General features: G+C 45.0%; 1 protein-coding gene across 10 annotated transcripts in view; it reads right to left on the bottom strand.

Moving 5' to 3' along the window:
• Nucleotides 1-19780, bottom strand: part of CSGALNACT1 (chondroitin sulfate N-acetylgalactosaminyltransferase 1) — a 350833-nt gene that overhangs the window by 77499 nt on the left and 253554 nt on the right. For all 10 annotated transcript variants that reach the window (XM_057505244.1, XM_057505246.1, XM_057505249.1 and 7 more), the window contains 2 exons: nt 12892-12970; nt 11553-12451 (listed from right to left, as the gene is read on the bottom strand). In XM_057505244.1, coding sequence (XP_057361227.1) covers nt 11553-12174 — 622 coding nt within the window. In that variant the 5' untranslated portion in view covers nt 12175-12451; nt 12892-12970. The remainder of the gene's footprint in view (nt 1-11552; nt 12452-12891; nt 12971-19780) is intronic.

Raw genomic sequence — 19780 nt, 5'->3', positions numbered from 1 at the left:
TGGGAGGGGTAAGGAATGCCCCCTACACCTTCCCTCCTGCCTCCCGTCCATGGAACAGATGTGTTGGTGGGCAGCCCCCAGGGAGCTGGTGATGGTTCAGTGCAGCGGGAGGAGGAATATCAGAGCCTTATTCCTGGGAGTGGGACAGAAGCCCCACTGACATGGTGCCTGTGTAGGGCAGAGATTTAATCAGAATTCCAGAGGCCTCCCCACTCCCCACTGCCCCACACAGCTGAGCCGACAAGCTGACAGTACAACTGCTGGGATGGGATGGGAGAGACGCACCAGGACCTCCCCCAGGTGCAGAGCAAGGAAGGACAGACCTCAGGGCTTAGCACACAGCTCTCCAGCAACCTCCACCCTGCACCCAGGTGTCTCTAAGGAGTGAAGCCTGTGGGGTCCTGAGGGTGACCACACTGACAATTAGACCTCAGACCCAGCCCAACTCCTGAGCAGGCCAGCTCCCCCCACAGACACACGTGAGGGCCTGGGAGGGGGGAGTATGCCCTTCCCAGGTGTAAGCACCATTTATCTCCCTCTCTACTGCCTACACAGTATCCAGCTTTCGACAAAAGTTATGAGGCATGGGATAAGGCAAGAAAAAATCCAAGATACAAAGCAGTCAGTAGAACCAGACTCAGACATGACACAGGTGCTGGAAATTCCTGAGAAGGCATTTAACATAACTATGATGAACACATTACAGGCTCCAGTGGGAAAAGCAGACAGCGTGTGATCAGATGGGTAGCACCAGCAGAGAATGGAAATGATGAGAATCAAACGGAAAAGCTAGAATTAAAAATACAGCAACAGAGACAAAGAACACCTTGGATGGGCTCAGCTACAGCTTTCTGCTTGCTCAGAAAAGAACTTGAGGTGGGTCAGTAAAAGTTGCCCAAACTGAAACACAAAGAGAACAAAAGTCAAAACAAACAGAACATCCAAGAGCTGTGAGACTATGGTGAGCATCATGACATGGACATAATTGGGATTCCAGAAGACAGAAGGAATGGGGCAAAGAAATATTCAAAGAAATATTGGCTTGTAATTTCCCAAAATGAATGACAGACACCAAATCACAGACCTAAGAAGTTCAGAGAACACCAAGTTGGAGAAATACAAAAACAAAACAAAGCCTAAGCAGAACTTCTTTCATATGATGGCACCAGTGTCATCTTCCCGGTGGTTATGGAAAGTATTGACATTAGGGGAAGCAGGGTGAGGAGTAGACAGAAACTCTGCATGCTACTTTTCAAACTCTTCTGTGACTCTAAAATTACTTCAAAATAAAGAGTTTTTAAAAAATTATTTTAGCGTTAGGTGCTTCTTCGAGAATATGTCAGTAATACCTTGAGGGCAGAAAACGAAAATACCTTCTAAAGAAGCTACTTTCTGCATCCACCTCTGGCTAAATCTGGAGTTTAAATCAGATGTATGTTTGATCCCAGGAACTCAACTACTATTTATGGTATTAGTTCTATAGAAGATACCCTCTCGTCCAAACAACTAATTTACAATGGAACTTCCAGAGCAGAGCAGATTTGTAAGGTATTGTGTATATCTTGGATTTTATATAAACTTTCCTTCCAAAGGTTTCAAGCAGTTTCTTTTATATGTATGGATTGTGTAGTGCACACAGTGGGTATGGATTGTGTAGTGCACCATGGGTATGGGAGCTGCAAGCTGAATGAGGCACAGGGAGAAAAAAGGATCTCTAAGAATGAAAGAATATTGAGAGAACTGTGTGACCAATCCAAATGGAACAATATTCACATTATAGAGGTACCAGAAGAAGAAGAAGAGAGAAAAAAGGATAGAAAGTGTCATTGAGGAGGTAATTGCAGAAAACTTCCCTAGCCTGGGGAAGGAGATAGTTTCTCAAGCTGTGGAGGTGCGCAGATCTCCCAACATAAGGAAGACAACATCAAGACATACAATAATTAAAATGGCAAAGATCACAGACAAAGACAGACTTTTAAAAGCAGCTAGAGAGAGAAAAAAGATCACCTACAAAGGGAAAACCCATCAGGCTATCATCAGATTTCCCAACAGAAACCTTACAGGCCAGAAGGGAGTGGCATGATATATTTAACGCAATGAAGCAGAAGGGCCTCAAACTAAGAATACGCTACCTCTACCTAGCAAGGTTATCATTTAAATTTGAAGGAGGGAATAAACAATTTTCAGATAAGCAAAAGCTGAGAGAATATACCCCCACAAACCACCCCTACAGTGCATTTTAGAGGGACTGCTATAGATGGAAGTACTTCTAAGGCTAAATAGATGTCCCCAGGGGAAATAAAACCACAGGAAAGTAGAACAGTTAATTACTAAGCAGATGCAAAATCAAATCAACTACTGGAAAAGTCAATCAAGGGATAGACAAAGAGTACAGAATATAAAGAATGGAGGAGGAAGAAAAAGGAGGGAAAAAAAGAACCTTTAGATTGTGTTTGTAATAGCATATTAAGTGAGTTAAATTAGATTGTTAGATAGTAAGGGAATTACCCTTGAACCTTTGGTAACCACAAATCTAAAGCCTGCAATGGCAATAAGTACATACCTATCAATAATCACCCTAAATGTAAATGGTCTAAACACACCAATCAAAAGACATAGAGTCACTGAAAAGACAAAAAACAAGACCCATCTATATGCAGCCTACAAGAGACTCACTTCAAACCCAAAGACATACACAGATTGAAAGTAAAGGGATGTAAAAAGATATTTCACACAACTAATAGGGAGAAAAATGCAGGAGTTGCAGTACTTGTATGAGACAAAATAGACTTCAAAAAAAAGAAAGTAACAAGAGACAAAGAAGGACATAACATAATGAATGATAAAGGGGCCAGTCCAACAAGAGGATATAACTACTATAAATATCTATGCACTCAACACAGGATCACCTACATATGTGAAACAAATACTAACAGAATTAAAGGGGGAAACAGAATGCAATGCATTCATTTTAGGAGACTTCAACACACCACTCACTCCAAAGGATAGATCCACCAGACAAAAAATAAGTAAGGAGACAGAGGCACTGAACAATGTATTAGAACAGATGGACCTAATGGACATCTACAGAACACTCCATCCAAAAGCAACATGATACACACACTTCTCAAATGCACATGGAACATTTTCAAGAATAGATCATATACTAGGTCACAAAACAGCATCAGTAAATTCAAAAAGATTGAAATTGTACCAACCAGCTTCTCGGATCACAAGGGTATGAAACTAGAAATAAATTACACAAAGAAAACAAAAAAGCCAACAAACACATGGAGGCTTAATAACATGGTCCTAAATAACCAATGGATCAATGACCAAATAAAAACAGAGATCAAGCAATATATGGAGACAAATGATAACAATAATTCAACACCGCAAAATCTGTGGGATGCAACAAAGGCCATCCTAAGAGGGAAGTATATTGCAATATAAGCCTATCTCAGGAAAGAAGAACAATCCCAAATGAACAATCTAAACTTACAACTAATGAAACAAGAAAGAAAAAGAAATGAAGCCCAAAGTCAGTAGAAGGAGGGACATAATAAAGATTAGAGGAGAAATAAATAAAATCAAGAAGAATAAAACAATAGAAAGAATCAATGAAAGTAGGAGCTGGTTCTTCGAGAAAATAAACAAAATAGATAAACCCCTAGTGAGACTTATCAAGAAAAAAAGAGAGTCTACACACATAAACAGAATCAGAAATGAGAATGGAAAAATCACTATGGACACCACAGAAATACAAAGAATTATGAGCAAATACTATGAAAAATTATATGTTAACAAACTGGATAACCTAGAAGAAATGGACAACTTTCTAGAAAAAAACAACCTTCCAAGACTGACCCAAGAAGAAACAGAAAATCTGAATAGACCAATTACCAACAATGAAATTGAATTGGTAATAAAAAAAACTACCTAAGAACAAGATGGTTTCACTGCTGAATTTTACCAAACATTTAGTGAAGACCTAATACCCATCCTCCTTAAAGTTTGCCAAAAAGTAGAAGAGGAGGGAATACTTCCAAACTCATTCTAAGAGACCAGCATCAATCTAATACCAAAACCAGGCAAAGACACCACAAAAAAGAAAATTACAGACCAATATCCCTGATGAACATAGATGCAAAAATACTCAACGAAATATTAGCAAACTGAATTCAAAAATATATCGATAAGATCATCCATCATGATCAAGTAGAATTTATTCCAGGGATGCAAGGATGGTACAAAATTTGAAAATGCATCAAATATCATTCACCACATCAACAAAAAGGAGGACAAAAACCACATGATCATCTCCATAGATGCTGAAAAAGCATTCGACAACCTTCAACATCCATTCATGATAAAAACTCTCAACAAAATGGGTATAGAGGGCAAGTACCTCAACATAATAAAGGCCATATATGATAAACCCACAGCCAACATCATATTTACCAGTGAGAAGCCTAAAGCTTTTCCCTTAAGATCAGGAACAAGACAAGGATTCCTGCTCTCCCCACTATTTTTCAACATAGTTCTGAAGGTCCTAGTTATAGCAATCAGACAACACAAAGAAATACAAGGAATCGAGATTGGCAAGGAAGAATTTAAACTGTCCCTGTTTGCAGATGACATGATATTGTACATAAAAAACACTAAAGGCTCCACTCCAAAACTACTAGATCTAATATCTGAATTCAGCAAAGTTGCAGCATACAACGTTAATACACAGAAATCTGTTGCATTCCTAGACACTAATGGTGAATTAGCAGAAAGAGAAATCAGGAAAACAATTCCATTCACAGTTGCATCAAAAAGAATAAAATACCTAGGAATAAACCTAACCAAGGAAGTGAAAGATCTATAGTCTGAAAACTACAAGACATTCATGAGAGAAACTAAAGAAGATACCAATAAATGGAAACTCATCCCATGCTCTTGGCTAGGAAGAATTAATATTGTCAAAATGGCCATCCTGCCTAAAGCAATCTACAGATTCAATGCAATCCCTATCAAAATACCAACAGCATTCTTCAACGAACTAGAGCAAATAATTCTAAAATTCATGTGGAACCATAAAAGACCCTGAATAGCCAGAGCAATCCTAAGAAGGAAGAATAAAGCTGGGGTGATTATGCTCCCCAACTTCACATTTTACTACAAAGCCACAGTAATCAAGACAATTTGGTACTGGCACAGAACAGACCCATAGATCAATGGAACAGAATAGAGAGCCCAGATATAAACCCAAGCATATATGGTCAACTGATATATGATAAAGGAGTCATGGACATACAATGGGGAAATGACAGCCTCTTCAACAGCTGGTGTTGGCAAAACTGGACAGCTACAATAAGAGAATGAAACTGGATCATTGTCTAACCCCATACACAAAAGTAAACTTGAAATGGATCAAAGACCTGAATGTAAGTCATGAAACCATAAAACTCTTAGAGGAAAACATAGGCAAAACTCTCCTGAACATAAACATGAGCAATTTTTTCTTGAATATACCTCCTTGGGCAAGGGAAACAAAAGCAAAAATGAACATATGGGACTACATCAAGATAAAAGGCTTCTGTACAGCAAAGGACACCAACAGTAGAACAAAAAGGCATCCTACAGTATGGGAGAATATATTTGTAAATGACATATCCAACAAGGGGTTAACATCCAAAATATATAAAGAACTCACATGCCTCAACACCCAAAAAGCAAATAACCCTCTTAAAAAATGGGCGAAGGATATGAACAGACAATTCTCCAAAGAAGAAATTCAGATGGCCAACAGGCACATGAAAAGATGCTCCACATTGCTAATTATCAAGAAAATGCAAAGATATCACCTCATATCAGTTAGGATGACCAACATCAAAAAGACTAGGAACAACAAATGCTAGCAAGGATGTGGAGAAAGGGGAACCCTCCTACACTGCTGGTGGGAATGTAAACTAGTTCAACCATTGTGGAAAGCAATATGGAGGTTCCTCAAAAAACTAAAAATATAAATACCATTTGATGCAGGAATTCCACTCCTAGGAATTTATCCAAAGAATACAAGTTCTCAGATTCAAAAAGACATATGCACCCCTTTGTTTACTGTAGCACTATTTACAATAGCCAAGATATGGAAGCAACCTAAGCATCCATCAATAGATGAATGGATAAAGAAGATGTGGTACATATACACAATGGAGTATTATTCAGGCATAAGAAGAAAAAAAATCCTACCATTTGCAGCAACATGGATGGAGCTAGAGGGTATTATGCTCAGTGAAATAAGCCAGGCGGAGAAATACAAGCACCAAATGATTTCCCTCATTTATGGAGCATAACAATGAAGCAAAACTGAAGGAACAAAACAGCAGCAGACTCACAGACTCCAAGAAGAGACTAGCTGTTACCAAAGAGGAGGGGTGGGGTGGAAGACGTTGGGTGTGGAGAGAGGTAGAAGGGGATTGTGGGGTATCATGACTGGTGCACATGGTGTGTGTGGGGTTATGGGGAAGACAGTGTAGCACAGAGAAGCCAAGTAGTGACTCTGTGGCATCTTACTACACTGATGGACAGTGACTGCAATGGGGTATGGGTGTGACTTGATAATATGGGTGAATATAGTAACCACAATGTTTTTCATGGGAAACCTTCATAAGAGTGTATATCAATGATACCTTAATTAAAAAAAAATAAAGTACAGACCCTTTCTATGAGCATCATTCCCATGGCTGGGCAGGCTAGAGTGTGAACAGCATCCCCTATGCAACCATCGTGGTTGAAGGGGCCCCTTACCCAGGGCCCCCCACCACTCCCTTCCCACTTCTGTGGGGTGTCAGTCAGGCATCTCTCCATCAAGACTTTGCCCACTGTTCTTGCCAATGCCACGTTCCTCCACCCCAGACACCCCAGGACGCTGCAACACTCTCTCATAGCACATTCTCAACAAGAAACATAGGAAGAACAAAACACTTCCATTTTAAAAAAAATCTCCTGAACAGGACTGCCTTGAGTACAATAAAAACACTAACAAAACATCACTTCTGTAATCTTGCAACAACATACTCTGTACACACAGATGTATGTCACACTCAGCTCCCACCTCTCCCAGCAGTAGGAGGTCAACAGAGCTGACGCTCAGCAAGGTGTCAGGATCAGCGTGGCACAGCTCAGTTTCTCGACCCATCTTCCTCTTTCCTTGCCTTTCCCTCCAGACTCTCAACCTTGGAGGTAGGAATGCCAACCTAGTTTTCAGGGCCTGGTGCAAAATGAAAACATAGGGTCCATTGTTTGAGTGGGAGCAAGAATGTCAAAACATGCTGTGACAGCAGAGCATGTATCCTAGCGTGAGCTCCTCTGCTTGTCCTAATGGAGGCCAGACTCTGCCCACTGGGGGACTCCAAGGCTGGGCTAGTTTCTTCTCAACATCACTGCACAAAGAATTCCTCCTACCTGAGCCCTAGTGTCCTCGTGCCCTGGAGATGCTGGCTGAGAACTGAGGCCAGCCCAGGACCTGAACTCCTCTTGCTGTCCTGCCTGCCAGCAGGTCTCTCTGCTCCTTTTCCATCCACACACCCTTCAAACACACACCAGACACACAGAATCCCTGCTTCCTCTTACTTCTACACCATGACCCCCAGAAGCCTCCCAAATACCCAGAAATGCACCTGAAAGCCTTACCTCATCTCCCCTAGTCGCAAGGTGGCTGAGAAGGAAGCATACGGCTGAAAGGCCCGCTGAAGAAAGGGCCCCAGGGAAGTCCCCAGAGCCCCAAGCACTGGCCTGCAGCACTGCATCTGACTCATCTAAGGAAGCTCTAGCAAAGCGCTCCAGGGCATCTCTCAGGGGTGCTGGTGAGACCCGAGCAACAGAAGTAAAAAACTAGGTCTACTTGTGGCTGGTCTTAGCTTCCCAGAAAGCACGAGGTCCGGGGTGTGGAGCACAGGAGGCTGGGCCTTGCTGGGAGGGCAGCTACCAAGGTGTTTTAGCTGCTTCTAGATCCTGTTTTAGGATGCATCTCCAGGGGTCCTCGAACCCTCCAATGTCCTGTGGATCTGGTTTGGCTCCATCCCACCCCAAAACCAACTCTTTTAATATCTAACACACTCTTGCCACTGCTAAATCCCGCAACAGCTAGAGGAGGGCGAGCTGCACAGGCTGGTGGCAGAAGAGCAACCCTGGCAACAGAGGACACGAATGCCTCCCAGAGCGCTGGGCAGCAGATGTGGTCATGGTGGTAATGGAGGAAAAACTCAGAAAGCTGAACTGCTTTATGGAATGATGCCCCATTTATGACTGCCGAACAGTCCAAGAGTTGTTTTTACAGCTATGAAATTCAAGCCAAAAGTTGCGCCACTCAGATTTAAATAGGAATCTATATCCCACACTGAAGGAATAGCTAAGCCACACACATAAAGAGAGGTTTCCAGTTTACTCGAGGAGATAAACAGCCAGGCATCCTTAAACATGGGACTTGATCTTTGTTTTTCTACTTTAACTTCTCTCCCCAGATGGTTGTAAAAAAAATTTGAGCTATTATGTGAGAATCCAAAGCAGAAATCAGTGCCAATGAACATCTTGGGAAAAGAGGAAAAGGCCGAGGTTGCTCCCTCCATGTTTTAGAGATAGATGATAATTAAATCAATAGGTAATAATTAGTCATCAACACCTTGTTCTCCGCCCACGAGCTTCACAGAACTGTGGAAAGTGGCCACAGTCAGACCAGACTGCACAAATAATCCATTTGACTTCCTCCTTTTAGGAAGGACTTGCCCAAAGGGTAGGTGCTGTGCCCTGGGTCACCCAGCAGAGTGGGTAGCAGAGCAGGAGTGGTGGCTTGGCAAAGCAAAAATAAAGGAATAGAAATATTTTGCAAAAGGCTGGGGCTGAGAAGGACTTGGAGGATGTCTAAGTTGAGTCTCTTACTGACAGATCAGGAAACCGAGTCTCAAGGAGCATCAGGGTCTTGGTCAAAGCCACACAACAGTCCAGGCAAATGCCATCAAGCCACCTGCCCCGAGGTCTTACATAACTATTACCATCTGGAAGCATTCCACAGGCTTTTATTATTATTTCTTTAAACAAAAACAATCCCATCTACATTTAGGGTTCCACAAAACTGTCACTTCCATCTAGAACACTGAAGGTGTGGAACCCCACTTGCACTCTGAGCTTTCTCCGTGGGCTTCCACTAAACTGCTCCAGCTTTTGGGCCACTGACACTGTCAACACAAAATCAATATAAAGGTTTGATTTCTTTTTAGAAACCTAAATAAGTTATTTGAAAGATCTACTTCACCCCCATTTTGTAATGTATATAATTGAATCATTATGTTATACACCTGAAACCAATATAATATCATGTATCCACTCTATCTGAATTTTAAAAATATATATATACTTCACTCTGACAAGGTCCCCAGGTTCTAACTCATTATAGAAAACAGATTTCCAATCGGACGGTTTCCATTCCCTTCTTTCTCCTTCACTAGGTATAGATCTAAGAATCGCAAACCAGGACTGAAAAGGTCCTCAAATGTGATCCAGTGCACCCACCTCCCTGACGCTAGAATCGGGGGGTTACAGCCTGGCCATGGGACCCTCCAGCAGGTGACAGGATTCCTGGAGTGACAGGACTTCCACCTTGTTGAAACATCACTATGTAAAAGCTTCTCCATATGGTGAATTTACTCTACCTCCCTGCAGCTCCCTCTGACTAGAGGAATTGTTGAAAATGCCCCATTTCCTTAGAATATAAAACATAGCCTGCACAATCTTTTGTGATAAGAATGAAAAATGAAATAAGCTGTGCTTCTTATGACAGTCAAATATGTATAAATATGTCTATTTATAGTGTCTATTTACTCATCGTATGAAAACAGCTGACTAGACCTTCACAAAGTTTGGCCTCAAAACACAGGCTGTGTAGCGCCCATGAGAGCAGCATTGGGCAGCTATGGAACCGTGTCCCTAATGGGAAGTCAGCGTCACTGCAGAGCCAATAAACCCAGAGACAAGAGGCCTATGGCACCACCGACCGAGAACAACAGGCCCTAAGATGCTGTACAGAGAAAAGCAGGCAGAAAATTCAAATATGGAGGCAGATTAAAAATCACAAGGGCAAACATTCCAAACTGCAGGCTCTGATAGGTAATCAAGCTCTTTCAAATGGCTTTGCATGTGGGCAGCTCTTACAGCACACTCTGGGGTGGGTGGCAGCCAGGATGTGTTTAAAAATTTGTTTAATGGTTTTCCCTGGGGGCCAGCTAGTAGGATGATGTACGTGGAAATGCTTCAGGTGCTCTAAAACACTGTAGAACGCGATGCCACTGCATTGTGGTACTTCCAGCTCGCCCTGAGTACTCACCCAATACTTACACTTGCCAGCTAATGAATGTGCTAGGTGTTTTTAGTGCTCACAGAAATGAGGTTTTTTTTAAATCCTGACACCAAACGCTTGCTCTTGTAAAAGATTTATTTACCTAGCTCTAGGTATGTGACAAATGACACTATACTAAATTGCATGAATTCATGGTTCGCATACAAAGTAGAAAATATCATAAGGGAAAGTGTCCAAAGAGAACAGGCATAGGCAGCGGCCAGAGGGTTTCTGATCCCAGCAGGCCCATGAGGTGTCATGGCCAGTGCAGGGACTGGATGATGTGGACACACCCTCATGTCTGGGAAGTTGGAGTAGATTCTACCCAGAAACAGGAAGAATGGGCTGTCCGCCGAGGCACTTCCTAGCCCAAATTATCAGTTGATTTTTGAACTAGTAACAATGGGAAAATTGGTAAGAAGCAGTTACTCATGAGTCTTCCAAGAAACTAGACAAGGCCACTTTCTTCTAAACTTAGATACAAACACAAACTAATAGTAGGGTTTCCCGTGCCCATGATAAAAGCAGAGGCTTTCATCCCACTAGTTTCCAGGTACCCAGACAATCTGTGTAACATAACCTAGGAGTTAAGACCACGGACTCTGGAATCAGACTTCCCAGGTTCTAATCCTTGCTCTGTCACTTCCTAACTAAAGAAACTTAGGTAATTTACTTAATTAACCTGAACTTCAATTTCCTCACCCCCTAATGGGGTCAGTCTGAGGAGAAAGTGAATTAAATTAGTAAGTGTAAAGTTCCTAGAACAGTACCTGGCATATGGTTGCTGTTATTTTGTTCATGGGCCTGAAAATCAGGCCCAATCTCTAGATGGGCTGGAGAAGGGACAAATTAAAGCCTATCATTCTCTATTAGGTTTCAAAGTTTTATATATTTGGTTCATTTTTAAAAAACGAAAGCCAGGAGGTTCTACCTTCTGCCAAGGCACAGTGAAGCTGCCCACTTAAGGGCTGTGCTTTCCTTGACCAGGCAGCCGAGACAGGCGTTTCTGGAGAATAAAGATCCGCGCCATCGACCTTTGGTGTTGCCCACATAAAACTTCCCCCCCGGCCATCCCCGAAGCCCCCTGCTGGCCTCCTGAGGCTAGGACCTACTGGGTGCCTGGGCCCAGGTGCCTTTTCTTCTATTTTCCACCCCAATTCATAAATTTGCCAACCTTCGATGAAATCCGAGGCCGTGTACGACCGCTGATTCGGGCCGCTCTCCACAGGGCTGTTCAGGGTCTCCAAGGCTGATTCAATAGCTTCCACCAGCTCATCCCGCTTGTCCTTCCTCACGGGCTTCTCCTCGGGGTGGCGGGTCAGGCCCGTCTCCAGCTGGTACACTTTCTGCAGCGTGAAGCTATCGAAAGGCACCGCGGCGTACTCGGTGGCCAGCTTGGCGCCGGCGTGCACCTCGGCCTTGTCCACCTGGGAGTGCAGGAAGGCCAGCAGGTCAGCCTGGGTTTTCTCAGGGGCGCCCTGGTCTGGGCCCAGACCCGCGGCGTCGCTGGCGGGGTCCCGCGCGCCCCTGAGCTTCTCGCTCCTCTCCTGCAGCTCCTCCTTGAGCTGCACGATCTGCCTCTTGAGGCTGCTGACGTAGTTGCGCTGCTGCTCTTCCCACTCCTGCAGCTGGTACCCTTCCTTGCCCGTGGGGCCGCTGGCCCTGGGCAGCGCGCGCTGCTCGTCGTCGCCTCTCGGAGTGCAGGCCAGCATGTAGAGGAGGGAGACTGCGCAGCAGAGCAGCACCGGGAGGAGCACGACCCGGGAGACACACGCGAGCAGCCCCCGGCGCACCATCGCCACTCAGCGGTCAGCCGCGCACCCGGGACTGGCGGCGTCCCCGCGGCCCAGCCTCCCCGAACTAGACCGCAGGCGGCGTGGTCTTCATGAATGGCCTTCATCCATTCCTTCTACAGCGCGTCTTGGCCCTTGGAGTCAACCACCTCGTGGAGCAGCTGTCCTGCTTCTAAAGTATGATGTCCCAGGCAGAGCGATGAGTCAGGGGAAACCTCCAAGTGTTCACCCTCATTCCCATCACAGCCCTCCAGATGTGCAGCGGACGACAAGCAGGGACCTGGGGAAGGACCGAACACCAGGAACTTTTAATCAAGATAACAGCACCCTCATGTTCACTAGGACAATCAGTATTGAGAAGACCTCCCACGAGGTTTAGGGAAAATGTGCATGACCGGTGATTAAATGTTGTTAGTTGTTTGTAAATCAGATGCAAATACGCATCTGCAGAGTAACGCATATGCAAAACAAAGGATGCAGGGAAAAGACTGGAAGAAAATATGAAAAAAGTGCATTCTCTCTGGATGGAAGGATTAATAACAGTTTTTCTACTTCTCTATATTTGTCTGTATCTTGTAAATTTTCCACAATGGCTCGTATTATTTGGTGGTCTAAAGGGAAAAAGCAAAACTTTAAAGACACTGCAGTTGCAGACAGGGATTTTAGCCAGGGCCTGCAACAGCATGGGTGGGGCAAGAGGTGAGGCCCACGTGTGCTTACCTGTGCGCACACATTCAGCGCAGGCTGAGAGCTGGCGCGAAATGATTTCAAGGTTTCTGATGAGCTGGTGAGGAAGCACCTGGAAGTTCAAATATGCAAACAGTCAATGGGGAGAACATAGTCAGAAGGAATCAGGGGACCATTTTCCCTGCCAGCTCCCCAGTTCTGCTTGCAGGCGGGGTGAGGAGTTTACCATAACAAGGGGTGGGGCTGCGAACATGGAGAGCAGAGATACTGCCTGTCAGAGCTCCGATCCCAGGCATGCCTCTGCTCCAGCCTCCAGAGGAACCCCGCTTTCTGGCTGCTGCTCGGGAATCCAGGCAGATCACAGGGCCTTTCATGCAGACACACGCTCCATGCCTGGCCTCCAGACCCCTGTGACAAATGCGGAGCCATCCTGACCGCCTCCCCCTTCTGCCACCCGTCACAGACACCCTGTAGCCCACTCTTTCCCTAAGCCCCGGTCCCCATCTCCCCCTTCCCACCTGAGCCAGGGAAAAGAAAGAATGTAAGTGGAAAATACATCAAGCAAAATTTCTTGCTCAGGGAAACATTTATAAAGTCTTCCTAGATGTTTCTCTTTATATCACGTCTTTTAAAAACAAACTCCCTGAGGGTACCATGTCCTGGTCCTTTTATAAAAATTCAAAAATTTTAGTAATTCCCACTCTAACTAAATTATTCTTTACATGGTCTTCACTCAACCCAGAAATCCGGATTGAGGGCAGTAATGGCCTCATACACCAGTGGTCTACCCTATTTATGACTGGAGGAAGGACTCCAGTCAATCAACAACTTCAGGTCCCCTGAGAGAAGAGAGAGGTGTCCCTTCTAGCACCCTCTCCATGCCGAAAACACAGGAAACAGTGACGGGCTCACCGACTTTATCTGAATATTCACCTACTGTGCACTATGCCCGCACATAAGGTTCCTCTCCTGTTACTCTGACATGCCTCTTACAGACACCATTATGTTATCAAAACAGTTTATTTCTCAGTTTTCCTTAAAACTTTAATGCATAACATTCTCTCCAATATTCTGCCCGGCTTGAGGTTTCTGTCTCCTGTAATTTAGAACAATACGCAGTTATTAGTGCTAAGTTTAAGTGCATGCTTAGCCCTGGAAGCCTTTTCTGTCTGATGAAAATCTTGGAATTTGTATAATTACTATGATTCTGTTATTAAAAACATCTCAGCTTTGGTATTCAGGCACCTTGCTGCTTTTAATGAAATCTCTTAGATGGAACTCATTATATCCAAGTATTAAATTACCAGTGAAGATATGTTATCACATATTCTGCCACTTTAAAGACTTTTGCTTTAAATGGTTTGTCATTAGGGACAAAACAAGCGAATCAGAAAACAAAAATGGAACACTCAACACCATTTACTGTGCTGCAGAAAACAAAGTATGCAATCTTTCCAGCAGATTTTTTAATGGAATAATTGTTAGATTTGCATAATAAATTGAAATCATGTTGGTTATCTGAAGCAATGTATTGAAGCTATGGCTAAAGAAATTGAAAACAGTACAATAATTATTGTGTTCCATCCTATAAGTCTCCTCCAAGTCTAGTCTGGCTTTTGAAATTCACTCGTATAAATTTCAAAGTTATTTAGTATTCCGTTCTTACAGCTATAAAAGAAGAAAAAAAAAGCAGATCTTAGGAAAAAATAACTTTTTAAAAGAAATAACAAAAAGGCATAAAAATTACTGCCAAAGCAGCAGTGATGAATTTCTCCTTTTAAATGTCAGGATCAGATAATGCACCTCAGTAACAAAATTCTGCATCCTTTCACGGACAAGTTTGCTAAGGATTTCAGCAATCCAACCTGTAATGAGAATCATAACAACTGGCTAAACGATGGAGGCTACGGGCATCTCCTTGCAAAATTCATGAGGCTTATCATTAAGATTTTTGCTTCTGTGCATACTTTGAGGTTTTTCATTTGGCAGCACAGAACGTCATTCTTCTTTTTTCTTTTTTTTATTAAGGCATCATTGATACACAATCTTACACTCACGTTTCACAGGAGCAACACTGTGGTTTCTACATTCCCCCTATTATCAAGTCCCCACCACATACTCCTTTACAGTCACTGTCCATCAGCATAGCAAGATGTTATAGAGTCACTACTTGTCTTCTCTGTGCTATACTTCCTTCCCTGTGCCCCACCTATATTATGTGTGCTAATCATAATGCCCTTTAATCCCCTTATCCCTCCCTTCCCACCCACCTTCCCCAGTCCCTTTCCCTTTGGTAACTGTCAGTCCATTCTTGGGTTCTGGGAGTCTGCTGCTGCAGAACATCATTCTTGAGAGCAGATGTTCCTCAACTACCTCCATCACACACAGGAAAGAACACCTTGAGCAGATGTAACCAGACCAAACATACAGCTAACCCACAGAGGCACGTGCAGTTTCTCCCTCTCTGCGGAGGTATCAGGAGAATTGAAGAGTTGACATTTATAATGTGTTTACAGACTTGCTAATGGAAAGCACTGTGTAATTACCAAGCCCTATTACAAGTTAGAGATGATAGTGAAAACATGACTTTATGTGATCACAGCAGCATTGTGCTACTATTTTAAAAATGTAGCAAAGGCACCCAGATTTTAGACCAGCTCAGTCTTTGAGGGTGTTAGGGAACAGGGAAGGAGGGTGGAGTGGAAAACAAGATGGAGCCCTTCTCAATAACCAGTTTTAGGACCTTTGGGAGCAGAGAGATGCATATTCCCTTTTTTTTTTTAATTACAGAAAATCCTTTGTGCTCACTGGTTTTCTTGCCATTTGTTTTTAAACGTCCATCCTTACTAATTGCTCTCACCAATCATTTCCTGACCCTGGTCAAACCCCAAGGATGGCTCAGTCACGCATTTGCCCAAAACACTGGATTTATTGATGAGATGGAAGGGAACATCCAAGCACATGGCTTGGCTGCCATTCTCACCATCTGGGCCACAAAATGGCAAGTAGAAGCCTCTGCACAGTCCACTGTGAAGGCAGAACAGTGCTGCACAGCGACGCTTCCTAGTACCCACCCAGGTCTGAGCACGCCCTGAGGCAAGGTTATCCACAGACTCTCAGACTGGAAGAAGGTTCTCAGTGCAGACTGTTGTTCTGTCATCCTTGGTCTATAATGACCCTAAGAACTTTTTCCCTAGGTAGGGGGCTGCTTAAGGAACTTACACCACTTTCTGAACATTTGAGGCAGACATCTGGAAGACACAGAGCTTATGGAAGACTCAGACCCCAGGCGCAAGTGGTCTGACAGCCTGATATCCTGCCCAGACCAGGAAGCACCCCAGTCACCCCCCAGGCCTCCAAATAACACAGCAGGGACCCAACAATGGGTCAGCACCACCATCTACTCCATCTGGGATACTGTCATTATTCATGCTTACAACAATAGTTACAAGGGACAAAAGAATGAAGCAAGTGCAAATTCCAACATCATTTATAAGCTTGGAGGGGTATTGAGGCCTTATCAAACAACCATATATAGGAGCCCCAACAGGCACACACCATTAGAATGGGTATGAAGTGTGAGTGCCAAACTCCCGCCCACCAAATGCATGTGGGAGCCGGGGGGAGGTTGAGAAGTATAAATAAATGCATTTTAATATAATGAAAGTTTAAAATAAGTGTCAGGAATCAACACATGTTCAGATAGGCAATGGCTACAGGTATTGTTTGTCTTCCATCTGAGAGGGGAGGCTCTGAGAGGGTGAAAGCAGCACAGGTCCACATCTGGTCCAGGGTCTACCATGAACCCCAGATGGGGCCAGTGGACATCAGGCTTCCCACAGCAAGGACAGAAGCAGCTATCAGGATAGGCGTGCACATTTCACTCTACAGATCCAGTGGACATTTCGGTCACAAGACAGAGAGCATAATATGACAGAGAGTGTTCTGAGATGTATCTATTAACTGCCCACAAGAGGTTCATAGACCATGAGGGCCTCCAGGACGAGCCCAGTGACAACACGCTGTTGGGGTCAGCAGCACGCAGAAAGGACAGTGGGGACAGGGCCGACCAGGCCAGGCAGCCATTCCACACTCCAATGACAGGCCCTGGGACTGACAAGGGGACTACTCAAGGAGGGGCAATAAATTCTACACAACACCTCCACCCAAGTGCAGGCACAGACGAAAAGGCTGATGGGGGATAAAACGAGCAGGCCTACCTTGCCAGGAAGTGGAGGCCAAGGCCCCAGCACCACTCTGAGCCCACTCCACTTTGTACGTACAGCCAGTTCTTAATGGCAAGGGCACAAGCTAACCTCAGCCAAAGGATGGGCTGTGTTACTATGACGTGAACTGAGGCCAGTCTCTCAGATAAACATACCATCCTGAACGTATGTGGGAAAGGCAGCATGCAAGGCTTCTTATCCAGAGAGTTCTCAAACGCTCTTGGAAAGGAATAGAAAGCTAAGGCTGTACACTTCTCTCAAACACATGGCCTCATTTAGAATCCCGCCCCCTCAGACCACGCTGACACAGGGCGTGGCTCCCTGCCTCCCGGCCTTCTTACTGCAGTGGGCCTGCCTCCCAGCCTGGACCGGGGCTTTGATGGGACTGACCAACAACGGGAGGCTGATGCGGAGGAAAATTCTGCCAAATTCAACTGAACACAGATAAAAGCCACTCTCAGAGCAGACAGACCCTCAGGCTCCCAGCCCCTAGCCCCAGTACATTCTGTTTTAGACTTTTCTAATTGCTTCTTCTGTTGGCCTTCTCTTAAAGGAAATGAATTTATACGATCAACTCCTGCAACTGTTCCATTGGGTCCACCATAATCTGCTTCTGGTACACAATTTGCTTAGGGCCGAGGTACCTGCAATGAAGTTAAAATGGCCTAAGAATGCTCTTAACGAGAGCTCACAACCTCCCTAAGCCACACCCACCAGGAAGCTCAGAGCAGGGTTTCTCAGGGGTCACCAATCTTTCTGGAATGCCAGTTCTCTTCTCCTTGCCTTTAGTCAGTATCTGTTCATGTGCCAAGGGCCTTACCCTCAGGTGTGGTCCTGACCAACTGAGCAGGTGAAGCAAGGGAGGAAGCAGATGAGCATCACACCCATACAGGAAGGTACGAGGCCAGATCCCGGGCAGAGACGGCCTCCACGCGAAGTCAGTGACCAAATGTCAGGAGCGTTGAACTGGCCATGAAGCGTTTGGTGGGTTCCCCCCGGCACCCCCAGCCCTGCCCCCAGGCTCCTGGGTCCCCCAGAAAGGGGTCCACGCAGCCTGGCACCCCACCTCCCAACAGCTTTGCTGTTTCCCCCCTGACCACAGCACTTAAGACCAGCTGTCTCCAAACTTAGTAAACATAAATATCATGTTCCAGGCAGTAAATGACTTTTGAACAAGTACCACATATGTGAATTTATTCATTTATAAGTAATCTACAAGTTTTATGTTATTGTTATTTATTCACAAAACAATACTCCCAAAATAAAGCAGCATAAATGTGGGGGACTCTCCTGGGCCACTCAGGGACCCGCTCCAGATGCCCAAGTAACTGACCTCCTAAAGGCAAAGCTCCCACAGGACGGAGCTCCAGCCGCAGCTGATTTCAGGGCCCCGCACCAGGCTCCTGCCTCACTGCCCCTCTTCAGGGTGACTTTCCTGCCTCTGAACCCCACTGACTCCATCCTGGGGTGCCCAACACCTCAAAGCCCGCAAGGGTCTGCTCTGCGGGGTCTTCCCTGTAACCCAGCTCCGAGAGCGCCTTCTCCAGGGACCTGCCCCGAGGGCACAAAGGGACCTCAGTCGGGAATTCCCAAACTGGGAGATGCCCCTCCACCCTCTCAGCGCCACACTGGTCTCCTGCAAAGACCATTCTGGTTCCTTCTTCCCTCCTTGGAAGCAGGAAAAGGGAAATGTGGCAAAAAGAATTGGGGGCCAAAGCACAGAGATTAATCACAACTCCACACACTGAAAAGCTGGGAAACAGCTCCAAACCCTTTTTGCTATTCTTTTCTGTTTTTATTTTAGTTTTTAATTTGCTGGTGAACCTTTGTAGAGCAGAAGTGAGAGAGAGGGTATTTCTGTATATGCATAAATTTTCAGTCCCACCCATCTCCCCACATGCACCCCTGCTGCCCCCTCCAACCTTGTTTCCAGAAGAATCTAAGGTGCTAACTGGCACAGGTGGCAGCCGTGAGCCCGGAGAAAGGAAAGGCAGTAGGGACTTGGCACAGGAAGGCCGTACTCAAGGGACCTACAGTCAGCTAAAAAGGGACCTCTCCCCCGCCAGAAGATGTCTCCTGCATAGATGCAGGGCTGAGTCGCCTGCTAAAACCCTGCAAACAGACCCCCTGGTCTCGGTCAGTCTCCCCAGGGTCCTGCAGGGCACTGTGAGGCTGGGGACGCCCCTCTGCACAGCAAACTAACAGCCCTGAGACCCCAGGGTGTCACACTCTCCTGCTGCTCACAATTACATTCACTCACTGAGCATTTCTTTGGGCCAGACGTCACACTAAGCACTTTATAAACATTATCTCATTTAATCCTTGAAATATCTTCTGAGCCAAGTCTTATTATCCCCCATTAAAGAGGAGGAAACTGAGGCTTAGAGCAGTGAAGTAACACCCAAGGTGCACAGCCGACAAGGGGCCAAGCCTGGCTTCACGTGCAGCTCAGTCTGATGCAGGCACCCTGCCCTCAACCCATCAGGCTACACTGTTCACCACACTTCATCATCCTGAACTGCTTGCTGAGAGCCGTTCCTCCTGCACCCATGTCCAATTCTCCTTGCTTCTGAACCCACAGTAGATCTTCCCATTTATAAGCCTTCCCTGAAGACACACAGTAAGTCTTCCCATTTATAAGCTTGCCCAGCCCCAGATGCAGTATAAAGTACTGTTTCTGTCAATATAATTTTTTC

The sequence above is a fragment of the Manis pentadactyla genome, chromosome 7 (assembly GCF_030020395.1).
Source record: "Manis pentadactyla isolate mManPen7 chromosome 7, mManPen7.hap1, whole genome shotgun sequence".
Classification (NCBI taxonomy): Eukaryota; Metazoa; Chordata; class Mammalia; order Pholidota; family Manidae; genus Manis; species Manis pentadactyla.
The sequence above is the reverse complement of the archived record's forward strand: the minus strand, read 5'-3'. Positions and strand labels throughout refer to the sequence as shown.